Source organism: Salarias fasciatus, chromosome 11 (assembly GCF_902148845.1).
Source record: "Salarias fasciatus chromosome 11, fSalaFa1.1, whole genome shotgun sequence".
Classification (NCBI taxonomy): Eukaryota; Metazoa; Chordata; class Actinopteri; order Blenniiformes; family Blenniidae; genus Salarias; species Salarias fasciatus.
The window spans coordinates 3,614,347-3,639,310 of NC_043755.1; the positions used below are offsets into that span (position 1 = coordinate 3,614,347).

General features: G+C 42.5%; 3 protein-coding genes across 5 annotated transcripts; 1 reads left to right on the top strand and 2 right to left on the bottom strand.

The window, feature by feature from the left end:
* Positions 1–24: 24 nt before the first annotated feature.
* tex10 (testis expressed 10) lies at positions 25–12,721 on the bottom strand. Its single transcript, XM_030102107.1, has 16 exons — positions 12,488–12,721; positions 12,036–12,235; positions 11,720–11,907; positions 7,136–7,462; positions 6,840–7,052; positions 6,500–6,752; positions 6,272–6,384; positions 5,362–5,609; positions 4,756–4,891; positions 4,430–4,599; positions 3,595–3,772; positions 2,428–2,644; positions 1,163–1,243; positions 808–992; positions 276–486; positions 25–196 (listed from the first exon to the last, which is right to left on the bottom strand). The coding sequence occupies exons 2-16, from the start codon at positions 12,216–12,218 to the stop codon at positions 74–76; spliced, it is 2,826 nt and encodes a 941-aa protein (XP_029957967.1). The 5' UTR covers positions 12,219–12,235; positions 12,488–12,721; the 3' UTR covers positions 25–73.
* A 341-nt stretch (positions 12,722–13,062) lies between these two features.
* On the top strand, positions 13,063–19,711 carry LOC115397407 (uncharacterized). 2 transcript variants are annotated; one of them, XM_030103692.1, is made up of 12 exons: positions 13,063–13,137; positions 14,139–14,226; positions 15,270–15,300; positions 16,219–16,299; positions 16,389–16,528; positions 16,621–16,746; positions 16,970–17,015; positions 18,323–18,385; positions 18,480–18,865; positions 18,960–19,064; positions 19,188–19,287; positions 19,408–19,711. In XM_030103692.1, exons 2-12 carry the CDS (start codon positions 14,155–14,157, stop codon positions 19,449–19,451), a joined length of 1,194 nt encoding a protein of 397 aa, XP_029959552.1. In that variant the 5' UTR covers positions 13,063–13,137; positions 14,139–14,154; the 3' UTR covers positions 19,452–19,711. The 2 variants fall into 2 exon arrangements, with proteins under 2 accessions (XP_029959552.1, XP_029959553.1); XM_030103693.1 differs by lacking the exon at positions 15,270–15,300 and having other exon boundaries at positions 13,084–13,137.
* A 278-nt stretch (positions 19,712–19,989) lies between these two features.
* rbm12ba (RNA binding motif protein 12Ba) lies at positions 19,990–22,184 on the bottom strand. 2 transcript variants are annotated; one of them, XM_030102934.1, is made up of 2 exons: positions 22,065–22,184; positions 19,990–21,924 (listed from the first exon to the last, which is right to left on the bottom strand). In XM_030102934.1, exon 2 carries the CDS (start codon positions 21,885–21,887, stop codon positions 20,472–20,474), a length of 1,416 nt encoding a protein of 471 aa, XP_029958794.1. In that variant the 5' UTR covers positions 21,888–21,924; positions 22,065–22,184; the 3' UTR covers positions 19,990–20,471. The 2 variants fall into 2 exon arrangements, with proteins under 2 accessions (XP_029958794.1, XP_029958795.1); XM_030102935.1 differs by having other exon boundaries at positions 19,990–21,921; positions 22,065–22,180.
* Positions 22,185–24,964: the final 2,780 nt, after the last annotated feature.

The window sequence follows — 24,964 nt, forward strand, 5'->3', positions numbered from 1 at the left end:
GTTTTGTGAACCGTGAGGTGTTTGAACAGGTGAACTGAGAAACACACCGGGTACTTGTTTGTTGTTGCGTCCCTTAGTACATGTCTCGAAGGCCCAGATTTCCACGGTGAGCGGAGGAGCCGTGAGCCACGGTGACGCTGTAAGAGTAGAGCAGGTCTCGCAGCCACTGCTCCCTGGTGGCGCCTCGGGAATACCTCTGAAAGACACACGCAGAGCGCAGCCACGTGACTTCTCTCTTCGTCCACATGCAGAAAGACTAAAGTCTGAGCGCTCACCGTGAGGTGCTGGATGATCTCCTGAAGCAGGGCGGCGTTGGCCAGGAGGTGGTTGTTGAGCGGCGTGTGCTGCAGCAGCATGGAGAGGATCTGTCCGAGCTGCGGCAGCTCCTCCTCGTGCAGGTTGCCGACGCGCAGCAACTGCAGGACCATCCGCAGCATCCGGGGAACCGTGCTGAGCGCCGTGACGCAGGCGCCCCAGATCGCCTCCCTGTCAAAGATTAAAAAAAAAAAGAGTTGGTGGGAACTTTCTAATTCAGGATGCAATTGGCCACTTCACAGCTTGATCTGAATGTCAGTCGGCACACAGACTCTTTTATCAGTGGGCCTCAGTAATCAGTGCATTTGTCATCTGGTCTGTTGTCTTCATCACAAATGGACAAGCAGAAAATTAAAGGAATGACATTATTACGGGGAGCACTGAGCGTTGAGTGAAGGGTGCCTGAAGTCTGAAGAACAAATTCTTCAACCTCACAAACGAAAAATGCAAAGAAAGCCAAACGCAGATGAAGTCGAAAAGTTGCGGCCATACCTCTTGTGGTTGGTTTCAGCCGGCGCCTCCTGCTGCAGGGCGACGAGCAGAGCGAGCAAACTGAGGCAGCAGTGAGACAGGAAGCGCAGCACCGGCTCCAAAGGCAGGGCGGACAGATCCAGCAGTCTGGACACGGCTCTGAGCAGTCCGGCTGCCATACTGTCAGGAACCACTGCCAGCTTCATCTGACACACACAGACACACAGACACACAGACACACAGACACACACACACACACACACACACACAGGTTTCAAAGTAGCGTAGAAACACGATTTTAAAAAACAAAGAATTAAAAAACACTAGTATAAAATGTTCATTGTGATATTTTTGTTTCATAAAAACAGCTTCTTACCAAATACTTGCAAATGCCATTTTGCAGGATATCGAAGCACTGAGACTTTGAACCCAGAGTCTCCAGACAGTGGCACACCTCCTGCAAATCAAATCAATCACTTTTTTTTTTTTTTGGTTGAATGTCTTTGTTGCTGCTCGCTCTCAGAAATGTGAGCGAACAGAGTGTGAAAACACAACTGCTTGGCTGGACACCTGAATATTGCCTCAACACTATAGTTATTGCGGAACATGTGTTTCTGCCTGAACACAAAAATATCTACAACACCGATAAGCTCTGTTGTGTCTGAATAGATGCATATGAAATAATTCTTTGTTTCTGCTTGAATAAAGCAGGAACTTCATTTAACCGCGTCTCAAACAGAAATGACGTTCTGATGCTGACAGCAGGCCAGAACCAGCATCACGCCGTCAACTTTTTAAAAGTGAAAAAAAAGAGGCCCAGCTTTTTCTCATTAACTTGAAATCCAAATCAAATTTCTCATTAGCTTTTATCAAATTGAGGCTTGTGTGTGTGTGTGTGTGTGTGTGTGTGTGTGTGTGTGTGTGTGTGTGTGTGTGTGTGTGTGTGTGTGTGTGTGTGTAGTGCCGTGAGTGCGGGCGGCTGTGTGTCTGAACAGTGCACCTGTTGGCATTCTCCCCGTCATTAAAAACAATCCTGTCTCATTAGTCCAACCAGAGCTGACACAGTCCGTCCCTTAATGCCCCCCACCCGTCCCCCGTCCCCTGTCACCACGCCTCCCCTCCCTGCTCCTTCCCGCCACTTGCTTGTGATTGACTCAGACAGGGAGATGAGAGAGGCAGGATCTGAGGCCTTAATTGAGGAGCTGAATTAGTGATTATAAGCCCCCCACTTGCTCACACACTCGCACACATTTGCCCCAGGGCACGGCTATGTTAACGGTAATTTCTGTGCAGAAATGTCACACTCCCATCATGCCATGGGCTCTCATTAGCATTTGTCCATATCCGCCATGCCCGATAACCACGCATCTCAACCTGCGCAACGCGATAAAGGTTCCCCTCTCAGCCGGAGTGCCACGATAAAGCTTCCACCCTCTGAGCTCTATCCGAGAGACGGAGAGCGACCAGGAGGGACGGAAAGACCACGGCTGTGTCCAGAATATCAATCCTCGACTCGTCAAACGACGGCGCCCACCTCCTCACGAATCTTCTATCCTTTTTTTAAATCCTTCTCTAACCTTGTGTCACAGAGCTTGATGAGCGGCGGAGGATTCACGTGAGCTCTGTGGAGGGAAGACGCACCTCGACGATGTCCCAGTGGTGGGTGAACTGCTCCAGCGGGGTGGGGTAGAGGTGGAGGGGCGAGAGAGGGGAGGGGCTTGTGGCGTCCTCGGCCTCCTGCAGGTTGGCCAGGCTTTCGGAGGAGAAGCCCGCCAGCGTGGAGAACAGGAAGCTGATGTAGTCCACATCCTGCAGAGCGGGTTCCTGGCTCCCGACCGACCAGCCACTCAGGGACGACCTGGAGGACAGGTGACGGGAAGAATCAGCCAAACGCTGGGCAGCAAGGTCGTCCTGCACACTAAATATTTTCAGTTTTTAGAAACAACCTGATAAAACTCCAAATTGGAACTGAAGTTGTGTTTTGTAATATCGTGGCGTTGAGGGAAAAAAAAAAAAAAAAAAGAGCACGCTAATATGGTTATGAAAACTTCTTCCTTTTCCTGAGGTGAGGATATATTAGTAACAGTGGCAAATGTGTGCGAGTGTGTTTTGTGAAGCCCGCAGGGCACATGCAGACCCTTCTCTCAATGCTCCATGACGATGCTGCATTCCCGCCTCCCAAAGAGCTCTTTGTATCACATCCATTACACGCGCGCGCGCGCACGCGCGCACACACACACACACACACACACACACACACACACACACACACACACACACACACACACACACACACACACACACACACACACACACACACACACACACACACACACACACACACACACACACACACACACACATCCCATCCCTTATGAACCCAGCACTCCCTCCACTCAAAATTTGTATAACATTGCCCCAGTGACACAAGGCGAAGGTCAGAGACGTCTGCATAGTTGCAAATGCGTAAAAACTTGTGTGCAAATCACAAGATAACGTAAGCTGCGGGTGAGTAATAGGGGTGGGATAAAGACTCATGCTGTCATCAGTAAGCTGAATATCAAATATACACAGCGCTCACATCAGCAGCCATCAAGCAGGCCAGTAATTAGATGAAACATTAAGGATCCGTCTGTTGAAGTGCAATACTGCCACCTGATGGTGATCAGGGTACTTATTGTCTTTTGAGGGGGCCTGATTGAAAGCTGTCAAGGGAAATGCAAGGGGCAAAGATGCAAACTCCACACAGGAAGGTGTTCCAAGACCTCCAATCAAGGATATTCTTACTGTGAGGAAAGAGGAGCTCACCTAAGCTGTATGATACGAATCACAGAGGCAGCGAGGCCGGCAGAGATCCGTCCGGCGCTGCAGCAGCAGCTCAGGTTGGCCAGAAGAGGCTGGGGCATCTCGGGGAGGAAGTAGAGCAGCTGCACCATTCGCTGCTGGGACTCGGCGGGCAGCAGCACCACGACCCCTTCCTGTGGGTCTGAGCACAGCGAACACCGGGATCAATGAGCCGCACCTCTGGGATCACATAGGACACAATCAGCAGCGTGACGGCCATACTGTGAAAATGTGGCAAACTAGGAAAAAATATGAGAAAGGCAGAAGTGTAACAGTAAGTGCTCAGATAATGTGTCTGTGTGTGGTATTCTGTCCATCTCTGACGCACATGCTGATGTCAGAAGCCGACAGACAAAAGAGGTCTTGTGATGGTGAATTGCTGGCTCTGTGGCAGTTTCTGTCAAAGCCCCCCCCCCCCCTCCTCCACTCCGGCCCCCGCTGTCACACGCCAGTCTAACTATCTGACCGTCCTCTGAGCTACGTATGTAGACTTGGCCTCCAGGCGTGTCTTATAACTGCATTCCACCAGTTTGAAGTTCAGCTTGACAAAGTTGTCTTGAGCGAATACATGGAGTTATACTGCCTCCTAGGGGCAAAATGGGTTATTCTCACAGCTTATCTGGCATGCTGTACTCCTCTGTGTACTTTATGTACAAAGATTTCATGATGTGCTTTGAACATGATTCATTTCTTGTTCCTTTCTTCCATTTTGAAAATAAAATCTAGCCTTCAAATCAAGTTTTTCCTTTCTCTTTCTACAAACCTGCTCTTCACGTGTCTCCTAAATGAACATGCTCACCGTAGAGCTTGCAGGCGTGGGCTTGGAGGCTGCAGAGCAGGTCCTTGTTGCCTCGAGAAGCTGCAGCCTGGATGGAAATGATGAGCTTTGCAGAGAGAGACGGGTTTCGGTGGCCCAGCTGAGACAACTGGACCGGAAGAGAGGCCAGCCAGCGGCACAGCACCTTGCTCCTGTTGGTAGTTGTTGGGTGGAGAAATGTGCAGAAAGGGGAAAGTTAAAACAATGAAACAATTTAACTCAATTATTCTTAAAGGCAACTCTGAGGTAGCAATTAGAGCTGTGGTGGCGCAAGTAAGTCTTCCATTCTAGACAAGCGCTGAGGATACCTTGCTATGTGAGCATGTCCCTGCTCCTGCAGGTACAGTTTGCTATAAAAAGACAGCAGCAGAGATCGTGTCTGCAGAGGCAGGTTCTTCTGCTTGTAGTAGATATACACCGCTGCCAGCAGGTCCTCCGTCATTGCTGCACACAAAACGGACAGAGAATTACACTCAGGGAGCTGAAATACAATCTCAGATTAACCAATAACCACGACCACATTTCAACTCAACAGTGACTCAATCCACCAACGTATTTCATTTATGGCCATGTTCTACGATCCACATTCAGCGCTCGGCTACTTTGAGGTTCAAATGGTTTTGTTTCCCAGAAGAAACGTTTGTTTTGGATAGAAAGGAATGCGGCATAGACAACACAAAGAGGAAAAAAAAAAACTGACATCATGAAAACAATTTCAGAAGACATACGGTCCGAAAAAAGCAAGTGAAGAACAATTAAGTTAGGAAAATGAATGTGCACAATCAAAGCTAGAAAAGAATCAAAGTATTTCTACCAGTTGTCATCTGTACTGATTCCATGATTCTTATGTTTATAACATCAGATAAAGTTTAAAAAAAAAAAAAAAAAAAAAAAAGCTAAATGAACTTGCTTACTTTTGCTCTTCTGAGTGAGCACTATCTTCCACACGGTGCCCAGGAGCATGTGCAGCTGCCTGTAGCTCAGTTTCACCCCGTTTCCCAGCGTGTCTCGGACAAATGTCCTCAGTGGTGTCAGCCAGTCTCCGTCCGCCTCTCGACTGGCTCCCTGCTTCTGGCACAGCGACACCATGACCTGGCAGAGCGTGATGTTCAGGGCCAGGGGCTCCACGGCCGCAGTGGGGATGGTTGCCGTCTGCTTACTCCTGAGGGAGGAGAGGAGTCCATACAGATATCTGTCAGTTTTGAAATAGAGCTCAAAAGAAATTCGGCTCAAGAGCAATTTATCTGAGAGCTCCTGGCAAGTTAAACATGAGAAAAATACAACCAAGAAGTGTAGCATTGCTGAAAAATTAAGCATGCACAGACACCTTTGCCTGGCACTTTTGTTTTCCTTCAGAATATTAAATATATGACTTTCATGTCTTCACCAGAGCAGCTGAAGCCAGTTGGGGTGGGGGTGTCTGACTGATGAGTGATGGGAGGAAGTATCGTGAGATTGGGAACACATCTGGACAGGCAGCTGCAGCAATGCAGTCACGGTACCGGACAGTTGTGGTGAAGACGGAGCTGAGCATGAAGGCAAACCTCTCTGTTTACCGGTCGGTCTACATTCCTACCCTTACCTATGGTCAACACCGAAAGAACAGGATTGTCGACAAAACAGGGCGAAATGAGTTTTCGCCACAGGGTGGCGGGCGTCACTCTTCGAGATAGAAGAATTCAGCAATATGGGAGAGACTCAAAGTAGAGCCGCTACTCCTCCACACTGAAAGGAGTCAGTTGAGGTAGTTCAGGCATCTGCTTGGGATACCACCTGCTCTAGTTTGGCCCAGGACAAACTTATTTATATACGTGTAATTCTTACCTTTTCAGTTCAATTTTCTTTTTATGTTTGGGTGTGTCCCGAGCATCATAAGGAAAGTTCTTCATGAAGTGCTGTTTAAAGTCACCTAGGTATTCTTTGCGGAACCATGCGTCCTAAACAAGGATGACATGAATTTATATTCAATCGAGCATTTGGCTTGAGATAAAAAAAAAAAAAAAACAACAACAGATAAATCAAACACATAGATTTCTGAATGCTTCCTCTCACCAGTGCATCCTGGTTCTCCTGCTGTGGTGCCAGTTTTCTCAACAGCTGCAGGATGGAGAGGACCTGGAACATGACGGACATGGCATCTGGGGAGAGCAGGTGAGCACCGTCTGTGTTTTTCCAGGGGCAGTCAGTGGTGCTGGCCTCAACCCACACTTCCAACAGCAGAGGCACAAGAGTGGCCGCAAAGCTCATGACCGTCTCCACCGAGTCCAGACCCCCACTCACAGCAGTTTCTTGGTCGACCTCAGATCTATGCATTCAAGAGAAAGTAATTACATATACTGTTGATGCAAAGTGTGTCTTGGATTCTGATTTTTGGATATCCCTGGTCTAATACCTTAGTTTGAAAGTGGAACGTTGAGTTGGTTTGGCCCCAGAATTTTCATATAACCTAACTCCAACTTTGCTGTACATAACCTCTTCCCAGTTGAGATATATTGTTGATAGTCTTCCATTTCCACTTGAATCAAAGACACCTTCACCTGAGGCAAATATATCACTTTCCTTGACTGGTCTTTCTTCAACAACTGCCTGAAGAAAGCGTCCAAGCCTGGGGCACAGCAAAGATGGAGGTCAGCAGGAAGCACTGGGATGTAAAATTTGACAGGTTTTATAAGCATATAGTCTTTGTACCTGAGGAGCACAGAGAGCCTCCACTGCTGACTCGTCATGCTCCTGTCAGGGTTGACCGACAGTGCCCATGTCCGCCCCTTGGCCTCCTGAGCCTTTTTGGACCCACCTCGGCCCTGTCTGTGAGAGATCAGCTCCAGAAAGTTTGTGAGGAGTACTGCAGGCCGTGCGGCGAGCAGGGCAGGATAGTGCTCCAGGAACACATCGAGGACATTCATGGCATCCTCCTGGATGCCTGCCTCAATGTGGGTCATGGCACAAGACAGGTGAGCACTGAGCAGGGGGAAAAACGGGGCCACGCGCTCTGCAGGAACAGACTGTGCAAGAAACCTGGGAAAAGTTTGAGACAAAGTGTTATTTGAAATTGAAACAGACTTCACTATATAGCAATGTATGTTAGACTGTACGTATAAATGCAGAAGAGTATCTAAATTTAGATCAAGACACGAAAGAAGAAATATCAGATTAATTCCCACAAACGATTAACTTTAATATCCTTTTTTTTTTTTCAAAATGTTTTTATTGTTTTAAGAGAGAAATAAAGATACATCGACCAATGCACATTTGTTTTTAATAGGTGAACAGTATCAGAAAAGGAAATTGTATTCGTAGTATGTACCTTTTTGGCACCCTAGGATGGTATCCAAAATATATTATATCAACTGTACAAGTATAATAGAAACAAGATTCAAGCAAATAAAAAAAGATATCAAAGAGGGAGAAAGAAAGAAAAAGAGAGAAGAAAAGAGAGAGAAAAAAAAGACAGGAATTAAAAATAAAGACAGCAGAGGAGAGAAGTTACACATCCAAGGATTGTGCATCAAAAACATTATCATAATAGTCCAGGAAAGGGTGCCATATACTCTGAATTTTTTCCAATGAAGTTTGAACTGTGGTTCTAATCTTTTCAAGCTGAAGGAAAGACATAACTTCACTCACCCAACGTGAGTGTTTTGGAGGTAAGGGCAGCTTCCAGTTGATAAGAATTTAACAACGAGCTAGTAAGGTGGAGAATGCTATTAATTGTGATTGCCCTTTTGTAGCTCCAACATTAGTCTGTACGATTCCAAAAACTGCAGTTAAAGGGTCTGGAGCAATTCGTATCCTACAAATGTAGGAGAATGTGTTAAATATTTCTGACCAAAAAGTACGCAGTTTTGGACATGTCCAGAACATATGTGCCAAAGTAGCAGGAGCTTGATGACAGCGGCCACAAATGGGGTCCACATTAGGATATATTTTGGCTAATTTGGTCCGGGACAGATGCAAACGATTAAAAATTTTAAACCGTATTACTCTGTGTCTGACACATATGGACGACGTATAGATTCTATTTATACTTCTTTGCCAGTAGTCTTCGGATATAATAATATTTAGATCTTCCTCCCATTGATTTTTAAGAGGCAAAAGTGATGGACATTTTATTCCTTGAATGATGGAATAAAGTTGAGACACAGTACCTCATCTATTAATCTTAAGCGTCAAACATTCATCAAAAGGACCAATGTCTGGCCTTAAAGGAAATGATGGAAATTCTGTACAAACAAAATCCCGGGCTTGGAAGATACCTAAAAAAGTGTGATTTTGGTAGGTTGAATTTAGTAGACAATTGCTCGAAGGAAGCAAAGTCTCCTTCCACAAAAAGATCGCCCACATTTTTAATATCTTTTCTAGCCCATGTTAGGAAAACTGAGTCGATCAATGAAGGTTTAAAAAGATCATTTTGAGTCAACGGCATAGATACCAGAGCTTGTTTACATCCAAAATGTTTACGAAACTGAATCCAAATACGTAGGCTGGCTTTAACAATACTGTTCTTTGAGTGTGCACCCACTGCCAAAGGCAAAGGTGCGCACAGTAAAGAGGCCAAAGAAGCAGGAGAGCATGTATACTGTTCCATTGGAGCCCAATCTGGGCCCGTCCCATTCACACAAGTATTATATCAAATAGTTAACTTGTGTATATTTGCAGCCCAATAATAGTGCAAAAAATTTGGTAGACCTAGTCCACCATTTGCTTTACGTCTCTCTAAGACCGCCTTTCGCACACGAGGTATTGTTTTATTCCAAATAAATGTGCTAATATACTTGTCGTGTTCTTTAAAAAATGACTTGGGTAAAAAAAAATCGGGACCGTTTGGAATAGGTATAGAATTCTAGGTAGAATTACCATTTTCATAGAGTTAATACGACCAGCCAAAGATAAGGGAAGAGTGGCCCAACGATTTAGATCTTCTTTGATTTGAACTAAAATATTTTTAAAGTTGTTTTGAAACAGATCTTTGTAGGAGCTTGTCACATTTACACCTAAATAAAGCAAAGGACCCGTTTCTATTTTAAATGGATGTGAGTGAAGGGTTGAATTTTGAGCTAAATTGTTAACCGGGAATAAAACACTTTTGGTAAAATTCATTTTATAACCAGATGATTTACCAAATTGAGAAATAATTTCTAAGCATTTCGGGATTGAGATTTCTGGATCAGTTATGACCAAGAGTAGGTCATCTGCATATAATGACACTTTGTGAACGAGACCGCCCCTTGAAATACCATGTATGTCCTTGTTGAGCCGCAAAGCAATGGCTAGCGGCTCAATTGCTAAATCAAAAAGGAGAGGGGACAACGGGCAACCCTGTCAGGTGCCCCGATGAAGACGAAATAAGATGAATTTAAATTATTAGTTCTCACTCTCGTCTGAGGTTTTGCGTACAGAGTCTCAATCCAAGAAACAAAGACTGGGCCAAAGCCAAATTTCCGTAGAGAGTTAAAAAGGTGTGAATACTCAATTTGATCAAACGCTTTGAATGCATCCAATGAAATCACAAACTCTGATGACTGGGTGGAGTGTTTTGAATATAATATGTTGAATAGTCGCCGAAGATTTTGAAAGGATTGCCTCCCCTTTATAAAACCCGTTTGGTCCGAATTTACTATCGATTCCAATCTAAAGGACAAAATCTTTGTAAGTATTTTGTAGTCGCATGTAAGAAGGCTTATTGGACGATATGACTCGCATTTAGCGGGATCTTTACCTTTCTTAAGAATCACAGAGATTGTAGCTTGAGTCATAGACTCAGGGAGGTTCTTTTGTTTAAGTGATTCAGTGTAAACAGAGGACAATAGAGGTATTAACTTGTTTGCGAAAGCGTTATAGAACTCAATTGAATATCCATCCGGTCCAGGTGCTTTTCTGTTTTTCATAGATTTTATAGCCTGTCTAATCTCAATTTCAGATACTGGCTGCTCTAAAGAAGCCCCGTCTTTGTCAGCTATGGTTGGAAGAGAAATATTATCCAGAAAGTCTTCATCTTGAGAGCATTCAGAAGAATATGATGATGAATAGAAACATTTGAATTAATCATTAATATCTTTAGGATCAGACTTCATTCCTCCTTCTGCAGATTGTATTTCTGTTATAAAATTTGAAGCAGAGTACTGACACAGTTGATGGGATAGTAATCTACCTGCTCTATCCCCATATTCATAATAACTTTGTCTGGATTTCAAAAATTTTTCACTGGCTTCCTTTGATACGAGGAGATCAAGCTCTGTTTGTAACTCTTCTCTTTTTGCGGAGATTAGCTGAGGGGTTAGAGGAGTGTCGCCTTTCCACATCTTGAATTCATTTAATTAATTCATTAAATCTTTTAGTTTGGTTCTTGTTTATGCGGGCAGTGTATTCTATTATATGACCTCTAATTAATGTTTTCAAAGTTTCCCAAAGGGTCAAAATGTTGGTATCGGGTAAGTGATTGGTTTCAAGGAAGAAATCAATCTGTGAAGCAATGTGTTCAACAAAATTTTCATCTGCCAATAAACAAGGATTAAATCGCCAATTCCACTGAAATTCTATACTATTTTGGAGAAAAAGTTCTAATACAACTGGCGAATGATCAGAAATAACTATGCTTTCATAATTACATGACTTCATAAATTGAAGCATATTTTGATCCAATAAAAAAAAAAAAAATCGATTCTTGAGTATGTTTGATGGACTGCAGAGAGAAACGAGAACATTTTAGAGGTAGGATACTTAAAACTCCATGGATCTACAATACCACTAAACTGACAAAAATGATTTATGGTCGTAGCAGATTTAGACAGGGTTGTTGTGCCACTGGACCGGTCAAGTGAGGGCTGAAGAACTGTATAAAATCCCCCCCAAGAATTAAGTGGTGTGTACCAAGCTCTGGTAAACGGCCAAACAACTCTTTGAAAAAATTTGCATTGTCCCAGTTGGGAGCATATACACTAACTAAAACTACTGGAAAATTATAAAGCCTGCCTTGCACGATAACGAAACGTCCATTTTTATCCCCTACAGTTGTGGTCAGAGTGAATTGTACATTTCTACCTATCAAAATAGCTGTGTCTACCTATCAAAATAGCTGTGTACTTTAATATCCTTGACTGAAGGGAGGCAGTCGTCTATAGAAATTAGCAATTGCCAGGTTCAGAACTAGTTGGTCAGTGTGGATCTCATGTGTAAAATCCATCACTTAAAGTTAATTTGGACATCTTTGAATAAGGGATGACTTGTTTGGAACAAACTTGCCATGTGTGGGTGTGTCACTGACTGTTAACTCACCTGAGAACACGTGTAGCTGCCGTCCGAACATTACCATCCTTGTCTGTGAAAACAGCTGCCACTTCAGAAAGCATGCGTGACAGATGCTGCTCTAACAGAGAGGGGCTGGTGGACAGCAGCTCTCTCAAACCCAACAAGGCACTGTGTTTCACATTGGCATTGTAATGATGAAGCTGAGACAGAAGATCCTGCAACAGATATATTGCAGAGAAAATTGGTGATTTACCAATTGCAATGTTTAAGTGCACAAATATCTGTTATAATTTTCTTATTGTGGAACGAATAAAGGCATTAACTCAACACTTCAACGGCTTACATTGATTCCCAGATGTCTGTGTGTGGTGGGGCCGCTTGTGTCTCTCCTCAGCTGTTCAGGTAGATTTATTCCCTTGGTGCGGAAGTTTGTGTTGGTGGCATTATCTGCTTTGGGCTTCTTCTTTCCCACTTTCAGCTTGACCTTCTGGAAGTCATCCTGTCTCTTCTTCTTCTTGGCCTTCATCTCTGAAGACTACACGGCTGCCGTGGGTCGTCACCACATGTGAAGACAACAAGGCTGAATGAATGCACTTACGTAACCACAAATACAAAGTCATTGATCGCATAAACCACTCTAAACCATTATAAACTTTACATTTTAGGAAGCATGTGTTCTATCTCCAGTCCAAAAAGAGAAACACTAATGCATTGCACCCAATATACGTTGGTTAGCTTGTGGCTAATATGTGTCTCTGTGCAGCATCACTCACGAGACATGTTTCATTTACTCACCTAAGTGAGACGGCTCAGTAACTCCTTCCAAAGATTCGCACCGCATGCAAAATCCACCCTGTATCTTCAGTTGGAGAGTTTCAAAGTCAAGTAGCAAAAAGAGAAAATAACGTTTATTCTTTCTCGTGTTAATGCGTTGGGTCCTTCAGTTTTGCGTTCGTTTGTTCGCCCCACCACGTCCAACAGCTGCGGGGTTCTGATTAAAAATATCTACACTAGAAAGTTTTTACCGGCCTGAACCATGACTTACGCAATAAATATTGTTCTGAAAATGAATTAATGAAATTGCACACCGGAATATCTTACAAGTTAAAATATTTTTAAATATGTTATTGTTGTTACTTCCAAAGGTACAAGAAACAAACGCACTATATAGGTGTCCCCATTGCTGCCTGTAAAATATTAAGTGTTTATCAAGCTTTTGAAAAATCTTTTCAAAAATAATATTTGGGTATTCCACTTATTGTTTGATTCATCTATGTAAATCATGAGAATAAATTGTTGCAAATATTTTTTCTTTCTTTCTTTTTTTTTTTTACACTGGCATCCTGTTGTCCTACTAGCTTGTCTGCTTTCTTTGGGCTTCTCACAGTGCGGCTCACCGACCTTGTGTATCCGAGAAATTCGTAGCATTTGTCTAACTATCTCAGGTAAGACTGAACATTTTATTGAATCTTTTGGAGTAGATAAGATATCTTTAATATGGTGAGTTTGAATGCCCCGCATAACTTTTTAAAATCAGCCGATATTGATCTAAAAAGTCGATTGGGCCTTCTCGGTATCTAACGTAGTGCGTGTTGGCCTACAGTCAGCTCACATAAGTAGTCATTTTGTTTCTAACAATTGATATGAAACTGATATTTCGACCATCTATTGTTGCTCTGGACTTAAATATTAACTTACGTCTAATCTTGCAATATTGATGGAAATATGCGTAAAAGTATATAGTTAAGGTTTCAGTTCAAATGCTAACATGCTAATCTCAAATTGAAGCTGCTTGAACCGACTGAAACCCATTTAAAACAGGCTTAATACAATCCAGTCATTTCAAGGAGCATATAAAGAGGAAAGACACAACAATTGCGCAAGTATATGTGACTATATATCCGAAACCTTCAGAAGTGGTGGCTAGGGGATAAAAGAGAGAAAATGGTGGAACAAAGAGAAACAGGCATAAATCCACTTGTAGCGTACAGACGGGGGCACAAAGCTGATCAAAAACTTCCAGTTCCAAAGATCCTGCAGGAAATGATCCAGGGTGGTTTGATTCAGCATGAATTATAAACTATACTATATGAAAAAGTCTTGTCTTCAACTGAGATTGCAATATACCCCCTAAATGGGACTAGGAACCGGTTCTACACGAGAGGAGCATGATAGCGCAAAGCTCTTCCTCCCGTTCTACTTTCAGAATTTTTTGTGTTGCTTAACCATGCTCACTGTGAATTTTGTTTTGAAAACGATAACCAAAAAGCAGGCACACCTTCTATTAACTTGAAGAAAAATTTGCATCATTTATCACTGATCAGCCAAAATTGTTTAAATCGTATTAATGCTTGAGGTCAGAACTGGGAATTTTGATCCAGTATAACCAGAGAAAGCAGCAATGAAGAATTTCTGAAGTGATTTTTACTCTCTTTTTCTTCCACAGCAAATAACCTAAGGAAATGGAGGCTCAGGCTTCAGCACCCCAACCTCCAGCAAAACGTGGACCCCCCCATCAAAAGAAGTTCCCAAAAGTAAGACGGCAAAGTGCATGGTGGCTGTACTTTAACACCACGTGCAGCTTAACTTTGCTAACCTCAGAGGTGTAAAGGTACATCTGTTACCTTACCCATGTGAAACTGGGTACTCATGAAGGAATCATGATTTCTTCTTGATGTGTTTTTGTTGAAATTCTTTTTGTAAATTGGCGTTGCGGTGGTGTTCCCTGGTCTGTGTGCTTGGTGGAGAGCCAGGTGGCGGGACGTGGACTTGTCACCTGTACGTGCACTCTCAGGCCTAATGGTTCTTGGAGCTCTCAGTCAGTGATTTGGCCTCAGATCTGAGGTCGGCCATCACTGATTTGGTTCACCAGATTTTTTTTTTTGTTTTTTTTTTTTTTGTCTTCACTGTGGAAGCACGCCTTTGATGTTCTGAGATAGCCATTCATGTGCTGGCATGGAATCTAGTCCCTAAATGGCTTGTTTTCTTGCACACAGCTCAAAGATAAGTATGTATTTGGCAGACATGTTGCTTTGGATCCAGTGTCTTGTTCTTAAGCCATGTTTAACAAGACGTATTTCATTCAAGTCGTTGATTACACTGACATCACTCTCACTAAGGGAGTGGGCATTTAGCTGTTTTCAGATATTTTATGATTGTTGTCTGTCAGGCTGAAATTAGGCTCTGTCTAACTTTGCACACTGGCAAGAGTGCAAGGTGTTATTTCATGGTGTCGTTCGCTTTTGGGTCTTTGACTCCGTGGTAGCAGCTGTTGACAAGATTTTACAATTATTTTTTGGTTTTGTTCATTGTAGCAACTAATATACTTCCCTGGTAAATGAGTTGCAATGTGTTGTGTTGTCCTGTATTCTCATTTCATGAGAAACTTTCACCGGACAACACAAGTTAGATAACTGATGGACGTTTCTGTGACTGCCTCTGCTTCATGCAGGGGGTCATGGGGCAGCAAACGCTCTTTGGAAGACATGAATGAGGAGTTCAGTCTTCTGTGTCATCCTGTTACTAATTCCTCTGTGTGTCTCTCTCCTCCTCGTGGGTTTATTCCCTCTGCTGACAGAGAAAGCAGCCGCAGCATTCTGCTGACATAGGTAAGTCTCCTCACACACGGTGCCACATGCAGTGCAGAGAGTTGAAGCATGAGACCTTGGTTTCCTTGCTTCATGTCATCAATGGTGGCATGTTCACCCCTCTGCGACCTACACTCTGATATGGGTGGGGCTGTTGTGGTGCCATCTATGGTTTTGGTCTTTGGAGATCATTGCTGAAATAGTTTTGCAGACATGCTTTCCAAGATCTTTTCACAAGATTTCAGTTCAGAAAAAAATGTTTTTACAGTTTTAGTGGACTGTTCTGAACTGCTTTAGCAACATTTCTATTGTTGTTTAATTGAAGGTCAGCGCCATGCGCTCCCATTAGCAAAAACACTGTTTTAATCACAACCATGTATCTGCAGTGGTTGCTCATGAAGTTTTATTGCACTTTTTGTGCTATGATAGTTGTGCAAATGTTTTGGCACTGCTGCATGCAGTTTTCTGTTTTTGAACCAGTCGCCTGTTTTGCACTGGTTTGAATGTAAATGTGATGGATTTCCTGTTTTGTCGTATTGTGTAGAAGCCTTCCCTGCTGGCCAGAGGATTTTAAATCATGGAGGGTGTTTTATGGTGCACTTGCAGCATGTCTGCATCATTAGTGCAATACTGAAGCAGTGAAGCTACTGTGGCTGAGCAGGGATCTGCTGTTCCCGCTGTTCTCTCAGGCTTCAACAGCTCACGTGGGCTTCGGGTGGCTGAGTTGCTCAGCGAGTATAAGCAGAATAAAACTGAACACCGGGTGCTGCTGTCAGTGTGACAAAATAGCACGCGGTCTTTATTGTGGTAACAGTTTGCAAGTTTCTAACCAGAAATTTGCTTTATAGTGTATTTGTATTTGTTTGCTGGACCTTGTTTGTTTATGCTGCATCATTATATGGCCTTGACTCGGGGCTGACCGCTGTTGTTCTTTGCCAGTGTTCACAAAAGGATCTACCATCCATACAATGCCCTGTCTTAGCAAACAGTTGAAGGGAATGACAGACCACTGCATCATCGGTAAGTAGAAGGGCCTCATACACATCTACGTTTCTTCACCCGTTCGTCTACACGAGTGACTAACCTCTGATCCTTACTTGTGTGCGCAGGCCTTCAGTACATATGGGAATATCGCAGCCCAAGTAAATCTGTCCCTCCACACTACCAGTGCAAACTCTGCTCCTTGATCCGCTTGCAGCATGACATGCTCGATCACATCAAAGGCTGGAAACATGGCTTCCGATACATGGTGAGTGATGTTGGGTTTTTTTGCCAGTCTTCTTCAAAAGCACTACGACACAGAATTTTTTGGGTGATGTTTTTGCACATCTCATTGAACAGAAAAAGGCCCACCCTGACAAGGTTACGTGTGAAGAAGAGGATGCCATCAAGGACCCTGTCATCAGAAAGGCTGTTAAAGACGCTGCTGCCGAGGTGGAGCAGACAGAGGGCCGAGGACAGATCAGGGTAAAAAGCAGCAGTGTACAAATAGCCACTGCTTTATTGTGTTGTTTTTGTCTCCTGTTTGACATTTGAAAGTTTATATCTAACGACAGATGTATTTTCAGTGATATTTTGCTACTAGCTTAAAAAAAATCTTAAATGCTTCATGAGAGCTCTAGTTTAATAATATCTATCAATTAAAGGTATCTGGAAAAAAGAAATTAATTTTCTACAAAACTCTTTGTAGGTGATATTGAAGGAGCCATGTGATGTGCCAGCTTTCAAAGGACTCCGTAAGTTGCTGTGGTTATATTCCATTATGGGGAAACTCTGAGCCTCCCATTTCATGAAGTGCTGGTTTAATGTTTTGATAGAGTTGTGTGTTTGCTGCAGCTGTTGTGTTCCCCCATACTTCATATTGATATAAGACAAAGTTGTTTTCTACAAATCACTCTGAAACAGTGAGGTTGACTTATATCTGAGGTTCTACAAAAAGAGACATCAGCTCTTCTTTGTCTTTAATGTCAGTAAATTTAATCTGTCGGTTTTCATTTTGGAAAAACATCTGGATAACACCCAGATAATCTTAACCTGCACCTTAAATAAAAAGAAAAAGAGCAATACAGTGATTGCGTGGAGAAAAGTGGCTCAAAAGTAAATCAAATTAAGCAGCTACACAGAAGGAGTTATGAAGTTAAGATGATTGTCAAGTGCAGCTAAAACTTATTTTAACTGTCAGGCTGCTAAAAACCATGTCACTAAGTGAAATATAAGAGGATGGAGAGCATGAAAAGAAAGTCCCAAACCCAGTCACAGGTGGTCCTCAAAGTGGTTTACAGACATGGATAGGAGAAGAAATGATGACGTGACCAAGACAGAATGCTGAAGGCTCAGGAAGTCTCCAGAGAGCCCAACTCCCCTGTCTTCACTGACAAAAATAGCTGCGATCCGGCCTGAACGGAGTTTATACCGAGAATCTGCTGTCTTTTTAGTGTTTTATCATTCTAAGAGAGAAAAAAAAAACACCCTAGACCAGGGGAGTCAAACTGAGATCCTGGAGGGCCGCAGCTCTGCATGCTTTCCATGTCTTCCTGCTTCAACACACCTGAAGGTGCAATCGAGTTCAGCAGAGAGTCTGATAACGCGCCAATAATTGCCATCAGCTGTGTTGGAGCAGGGCGATATGAAAACCCTGCAGAGCTGCGATCCTCCAGGATCTGAGTTTGACACCCCAGCCCTAGACCCCCTGAAGAGTGACGTCTAGGAGTAATGAAAAGAATAGATCTCAGTGATCCTGCATGTCTCACTGACAGAACTACTGCGCCAAAACAGGCTGGCAGGCATCATTCATGCAGGGAAAGAGCAACATGGAGCTTGTGTCTCATTATAGATATTATGAAATTTTAAAGCGTTGATACATTCAGTATGTTTCAGTTGTCCATGTAAAAAAAATCTAACATTATTTGTTCTATAAACCTTTTTTTCCCCAAATATGAGCCTTACAAAGGATCATGTCATCTTACACAGTACAGTTGGGGTTATATCATATTCTGACGTCGTCCCAAAGAATAAGACACTCTCATCTTTCATCTCTGAACAGGTTCGGCTGTTCCGAGACCTGGACCTTCACCAGGATTAGGATTAATGGGACCCCCACCTTTCGGTGAGTTAGTTTTAAACAGCAGAAGGATTTTCAGTGTCAACAGTATTTGTAGTTAGTTTAATGAACTGAAATGAAATTCAACTTTGACTTGTAGGCCCAAGGTTTCCTGGAGACTTTCCTCATGGTGGTCCCCCCGGTGAATATCCACTTGGTGAATACAGAGAGCCCGGCTTTGGAGGCTATGCAAACAGACCAGATTTCTCTGAATCCGGTTTGAATCGAAGACCTTTCCCTGAAGGCACAGGCCGGCACCCAGGTGTTGGGGGAAATGGATTTGGTCCAGGTGGGGGAAGAGATGGCTTCGGAAGGAGTGGACTACTGGACGACAGTCCGGGCAAAATGTATCCTGATGAATACAGAGGTGGCCCAATGGGAAAAGGCTTATTGAACAAACCAATGGACAAGCCACTGGACCGGCCAGGATTAATGGGGGCAGCGCCAGATTCACATAACCTCCAAAATACACTTCTCACGTACCTGGTAAGGAAAACATCTTGTCAAATTAGCAGAAACACAGATGCCATTGTATGGAATGTGTTTGTTGTCATTCAGTAGCTTTTTGCTGTGTTTTCAGGACACTTTCCGGATTGAGAATGAAAGTGACGCACAGCTGGTACTGAAGGTGACACAGAAGCTAACAGATGTGCTGATGGAGTACAGACTGAGGACTGTGTCTGCTGTATGATGCCTTTTTATTCTTTTCCACATATACACGCTTTCAAATCTTGTATGTGTGTAAAGATCTTGTTGGTCCATGGTGGCAAAAAGGATTAAAGCTTTGCTTCGTGCTTCATTTTCTCAGGGTTCCAGTTTTAGCAGCCTGTCAATGACCCCCCCTACCTTCCAATCCACACCCCCCAGACTGTCTGGAGGTACCAGCCGTTACTCAAATAGCTTCTCAGGTACAGAAGTTATAAGCCTCCACTTTGATTTTTGGGTCTGACTGACCCTAAATGATTTAGCTCTGAATGTGAGTGAAATCATTTGACATCCTTTAACATGTTTGTCTCATCTTCTTGCAGGCCCATCCAAATACTCTGATAGTCCAGCCAAGTATTACAAATGACCATCAGAAGTGACACCTGTTTCCACATCCCAGTCTTACGCTCGCATTGTGAAAACACATGGTTTTTAGTTTTTTGTAATTATATACATACTTTTTGATGCACCATTCTTTTGCTACCTTGTAGTTTTCTTCTGTAGACTTCTAAATATGTGTAACTGAAAGAGAGACTATCCCTGTGTTGAACAATTTAAACTTATCATTTCCTTGATGGATTTTTTTGTTCATTTCCAAAAATGAAATAAAAATGTATGGAGAATGTGGCATGTTTTGAAATATGATTACTCAACGCCTTGGTAATCTACACACCCACCTTGAGGGTGTTGATTTAGATCCCAGTTGACAGAGTGCACCCTTGGTAGGTCCGTATTTGGCGTTTCATTTGTAGCAGTGCTTTCAGTAGACGCTATCGAAGCGCCTCACATGCAATGAATATAATTTTCCTAGTGGTAGAGTTGAGGATATTTCCTTATTTAGACTACTGCACCAAGATTAGACCTTGCTGGTTTTTGGTGTTGACAAATGGAGCACACAATTTATTCTACAAAGGTTTATTTTGAATTTAACAAAAAAACAGAAAAAAACATGCAATGTTTTCAGAACAACCTATTAACAATTCAACTAAGATTAGTGCAAACAAGTGGCAGAGCTGTCATTAAAAGAAAGACAACCAAATATTTGACCCGCAGCCAAGGTGCCACTGAAAATTTAATTTCCTTTGTGCGATTCCAGGCTTTCCTCCATCTTATTCACAGTTACAAGTGTCAGTAGCAGGTTGAAACCCAGAAAGCCTTTGCCGTGGACCCTCTGAGCCAGCGGTGTAAGGCATGCTGATTCAAAACTGAACCACAGTTTCGCCGATCCCATTCCCATCAATGTCACACAGAATGGTGATGTTGTCTTTGGTCACTTTGTATTTGGAGAAAAGACTGCTTATTTGACTTTTCTGTACATCAGCAGGCATGTTTCTGATGAAGAGGCAACTCTGATCTGTTGAGTCCAGTTTCGTACTCTCAGTGGCACTTAAGCATCTGAACAACTGTTTTCAACAATCATTCTGTCCATTTTAGAAAAATGCCTTTGAGACCTAATGCGGTATTTGGCGATCATTTGTCTCATTGCAATTTTAGTGATTGATGAAACCTTGATAGCAGCAGCACCCACATGGCAGCCTGACAGATTCAAAGCATATTCGTAATCTTCTGAACGGTGAAAAATAAGGAAGGCCGTGTCTGTTCTGTTGCTGTCTTTGTCAAGCAGATGAAGCACATTTTTGTGTGGAATATCTGTACATTCAAACAACTCCTTAATTTCAGTCTTGGTCATAGTTTTGGGCAGATTGTTGACCATGACAACTTGTTCCACACCTGGGGAAAAAGGTGATTTTGAATCGTCAAGTTTATGTGTTTTTGGTGGCTTACAAGGCAGCTCGCTGGCAGATTTCCTCTTGATTTGATGTGCAAATGTAGGTTTTTGTTTGTGGTTGATACTTCCGCTGCAAGGGTTCCGCTGGGGTATTTCTCTTCCTACATTGGTACATTCTTCCAGCACACTGTTCCACAGCTTCTCAGTCGCACCTCGAACCTCCACACAGACTGTGCCCAACAGCCGCTGGTTGAAGTGGAGAGCTTCACATGCATCCTGGGTGCTGGCAAATTTCACAAGGCAGCCATGACTGAGGCCCAATTTCACATTTACCATAGCTTCTTGTACAGTCAACCCCTTGAAAAATGTACAGATGTCCTCTTTTGTAGTTGTTGGTGGCAATCCAAACAGCCTGATGTAGCCTGGCTTTGCAGCCATTGTTTGCTCCGGCTTCTTGACCATATCAGGCTCAATAGATGGGCTGCTCACCTGGAGATTGAGTTTTGGCAGTAGATTGCTGATTTCAGATTGTTGGGAGGACTTGAGACCTTGCAGCACAGAACACACTCCAAGAATAAATGCAGTACTGGAATCAAGGTGACGTCCATCTGAGGTTTGTACATTTATGTTAGAACAGCCATCCTGCGCATTTAAATGTGGAATATTTGCAATACCAGGGTCAACAGAAGATGCGGGAGAAGGTGACAAATTTACAACGTTGCCATCCTGAGGTGGTGATTTTAATAATGGCGGAGTCGCGGCTGGCTGTGGCTGGGGTCTCTTCACAGAAAGCGAGTTCTTCTTCTTTGTTCTCAAAAAAGTCTCCAGTTTGTGCTCTACTTCCTGCATGCTGCTAATATACAGACTCACTGCAGATCCTCTGAGGTAACCACCAGTCTGGCGCAGGGCAAGCTGGGCATCTTTTTCTGAGCCGAATGCTATAAAAGCCTCTTGCAGACTTCCTCCAAGAATGTACACTCCTCCATCCGGTATGTGCAGATTCTCAAAGAATGTACGAACATCTTCAATGCCTGCTTTGGCATCCAGGCCGGTCAGCCTCAGGACTATGGTCATTTTGTCACACCAGGCCAAGTGTCTGTAAGAAAAACTGCTGGAAAAGGCAAAAGAGAAACGCCTACTAAATGAAAGGCCGACAGACAATGAAACTCCAGCGTCATGCTGCCCTAAAAGCTTAAGGAGGGACAAAAAAAAACAAGTTTCCTGATTCTGTGAATGCTCTCATATACTCACATAGGCTGTGCACAACAGGCAAGCAGTTTACGGCGGTTTTGAGCGTTTTCTGCCGCTGTTTTGTCTCAACTTAGTCACGGGGACTCGCTGAAGGAGGAAACGTGGTGGCCTCGCCGCGCCTTTTGAAGAAATGAGCCCAGTTTTTTTTCCCTCCTTCAACAGTCATTTGCTCCTTCCCGAGACTCAGATGAGATTTACTGCCCCCTACCGGAGAGGAGTGTGATCTGCACGCCAGCGCCTGACACTCAAATGTCTTCTTCTGTCATGGAATGAAAAAAACAACTAGTAAATAAGCTGAAACAAATGCATGCATTGAAAATCAAAATGTTTTGGGTATTTAAAATGCTGTATGTTTATTTAAACATTAACTAATGTATGTACATCGTCGCATTTCTTTATGTACATTTTAGATTTAGTAGTAGAATATGAAACATCAAGAACCCTGTGGTATTCAGGAAGCAGTTTACTCAGTGTTCCCAGAGCCAGAAGCAAACAAGATGAAGCAGCTTTCCTCACCTGTGGATCAAACTTCTTGCACACCTGAGAACTACTCACGAACTCACTTGTAAATCAGACCTCAAAACACTTATCCTTTACTCAGGCTTTGTATTAAACAACAGATTTTGCTTATTTTATTACCTTTAATATAGTTTTTACTTTATTTATTCTCTATTTTATGCCTTTTTAAATCACCTTGTTTTAACTTTTTTTTATTTCCTTGTAAAGCATTGTGAATTATATTGTGTCTGAAGCAACACACCAAACCACATGCATTTTATTCTTCATTGAAGTAATTTATTTCAAAACGTTTGTAATTGTACATCGATTAAAAACAGCCATTACATTTTTTTTCTATATTTATTCAAGCTTTTATTTATTCCTTTTAGTATTTGTTGTCACACATTAATTTTCATCAATATATCTAAGACCATGAACAGTAAGATGTAACAGTCACCTTCACTAGACAAATATTTTTCATAATTCACTTTGTCTTATTCTTTCCCTTCTTTATGTTTCTATTTGTTATATATATAAAAACCACACACACACACACACACTTTGTCTTGATCCTATTTCTGATTAACTGTTTTTCAGGAGAATCCATAAAATTTAAGTTTTTACTCACTTGATCTTTTCAGATTGTGTATTTCGTCTTTTCTTGACTGCAGAATCACATCACATGGCTCAGTAGGTCAAATGAAGATGGGGTAGCTCTATCTACATGGCGCCACCTCATATACTTCCTGTCAAAAGTCCACTATGACTCAGTCATCATGTGATAAATGACTCGCAATACTAAAGTAGATCAAACCAGTATCATTCTCTTTACAATGTCTGTATTTGTCAGAAAATTCAATCACTCAAAAAAAAACACACGTCTGTCAAATTTAATATACTGGCTGTCTCCCCACTTTCTTATATAATGTGCATTTTCTTCTGTTGGTCAAGTTATTGGGAATTTTTGATTCTACACAGTGTTATCTTCTCCCACATACTCATTCAAATTAAGGTATTGTCAGAAAGCTCAGCAGGGGTCTTACATTTACACATTCATTTGAATCTGGTGTGTAGGAGTACAAATTCAAAATGTGATAGCATAGTAAGCTCCCTGTTTTAGCATTGATGGTGTTCTACCAAACGGGTTTACTCATTTTATTCACTCACATCAAGTCCACTGTCATTTTAAATACAATTCCATCTTAACTATAATGGTCCAATTATATTATGACATCATTCAGATCAACATGGTGGAGTGTGTGTGAAAGAAACGTATGCGTATGACCAGCAGTTCATGTTGGCCACGTCGCCACAAAGTCTGTTGATATCACTAAGACTTCATGAGCTTCCCGTTAAAGTTTTTACTACTGGAAGACTGTCGAAAGCAAGGCAACATGAGGAATTATACCAGTCTGAAGTCACTCCAAGCCAGTGATAAGACACAGAAAGGTTGATGATTGCCAATGACACAAACCACCAACACCTAAACTAATGTTGGCAAATGTCCGGCCTCTTCACAACAAATGTAATAAATATATCAAGCCGTGGAGGACCTCTTAACGTAGGAGGAACCTGTTGCCACACAGAACACACTTTGGGACAGATTCAAAAGCAACATCTAATACAACACCAACAACCTTGCAGAGTTCAACATCAACAAATACACCAAGGACATAACAGTGATATACCAAATATGAAATTTTTATCACATGATGGCAGAGAAACGTTTAGAGTGACTGGTTCTGAAGGACATTGAAAACTGCTTTCTTGTAGCTACTACAGAAGGATATAAAAGGAAAAAGAAAAATACTGTAAAACAAGGGTGTGAAACATGAGGCATGTGGGTCAAAACCAACCTGCAAGACACTCAGATCCGGCCCACCAGAGAAAATTGTAAAAAATGTTTAAGAGAACACATTTTCAAAATAAATATCTTAACAACCACAGACAAGACACAACACTGAGACCAGCTGATATGGCTATAAACGATAGCTACCTCACTGCTAAAAAACCAGCATCAATCTCAGCGCCATGCTGTCAGGGTGAGTTTGTTAAACCATGCAACAGCAACAGGAGAAGTTTATTTTTTTCACATTTTACTGTATTTTGCACCAGAAAGTATCATAAAAATTACCGTTATGTTGGGATTGTAGTCATTTTCTGCAGTAATTGTTTGTTTGTTTGTTTTTAAATACAGGCATTTTCATCATGCAAACTCTGCCCCAACAGAAAACCCTTCAAGTTTCAATTTAAAAGTTCGGTTGGTTCTATTTTACCAGTCAGGCCCATATAAGATGACACTGGGTTGTGCGTGGCCCCTGAATTAAAATGTGTTTGACACCCTTCCATTATCAAAGAGAGCTTTTCCAGCCTTTAGGTGAGCCCTTTCAGCTGCAACCTAA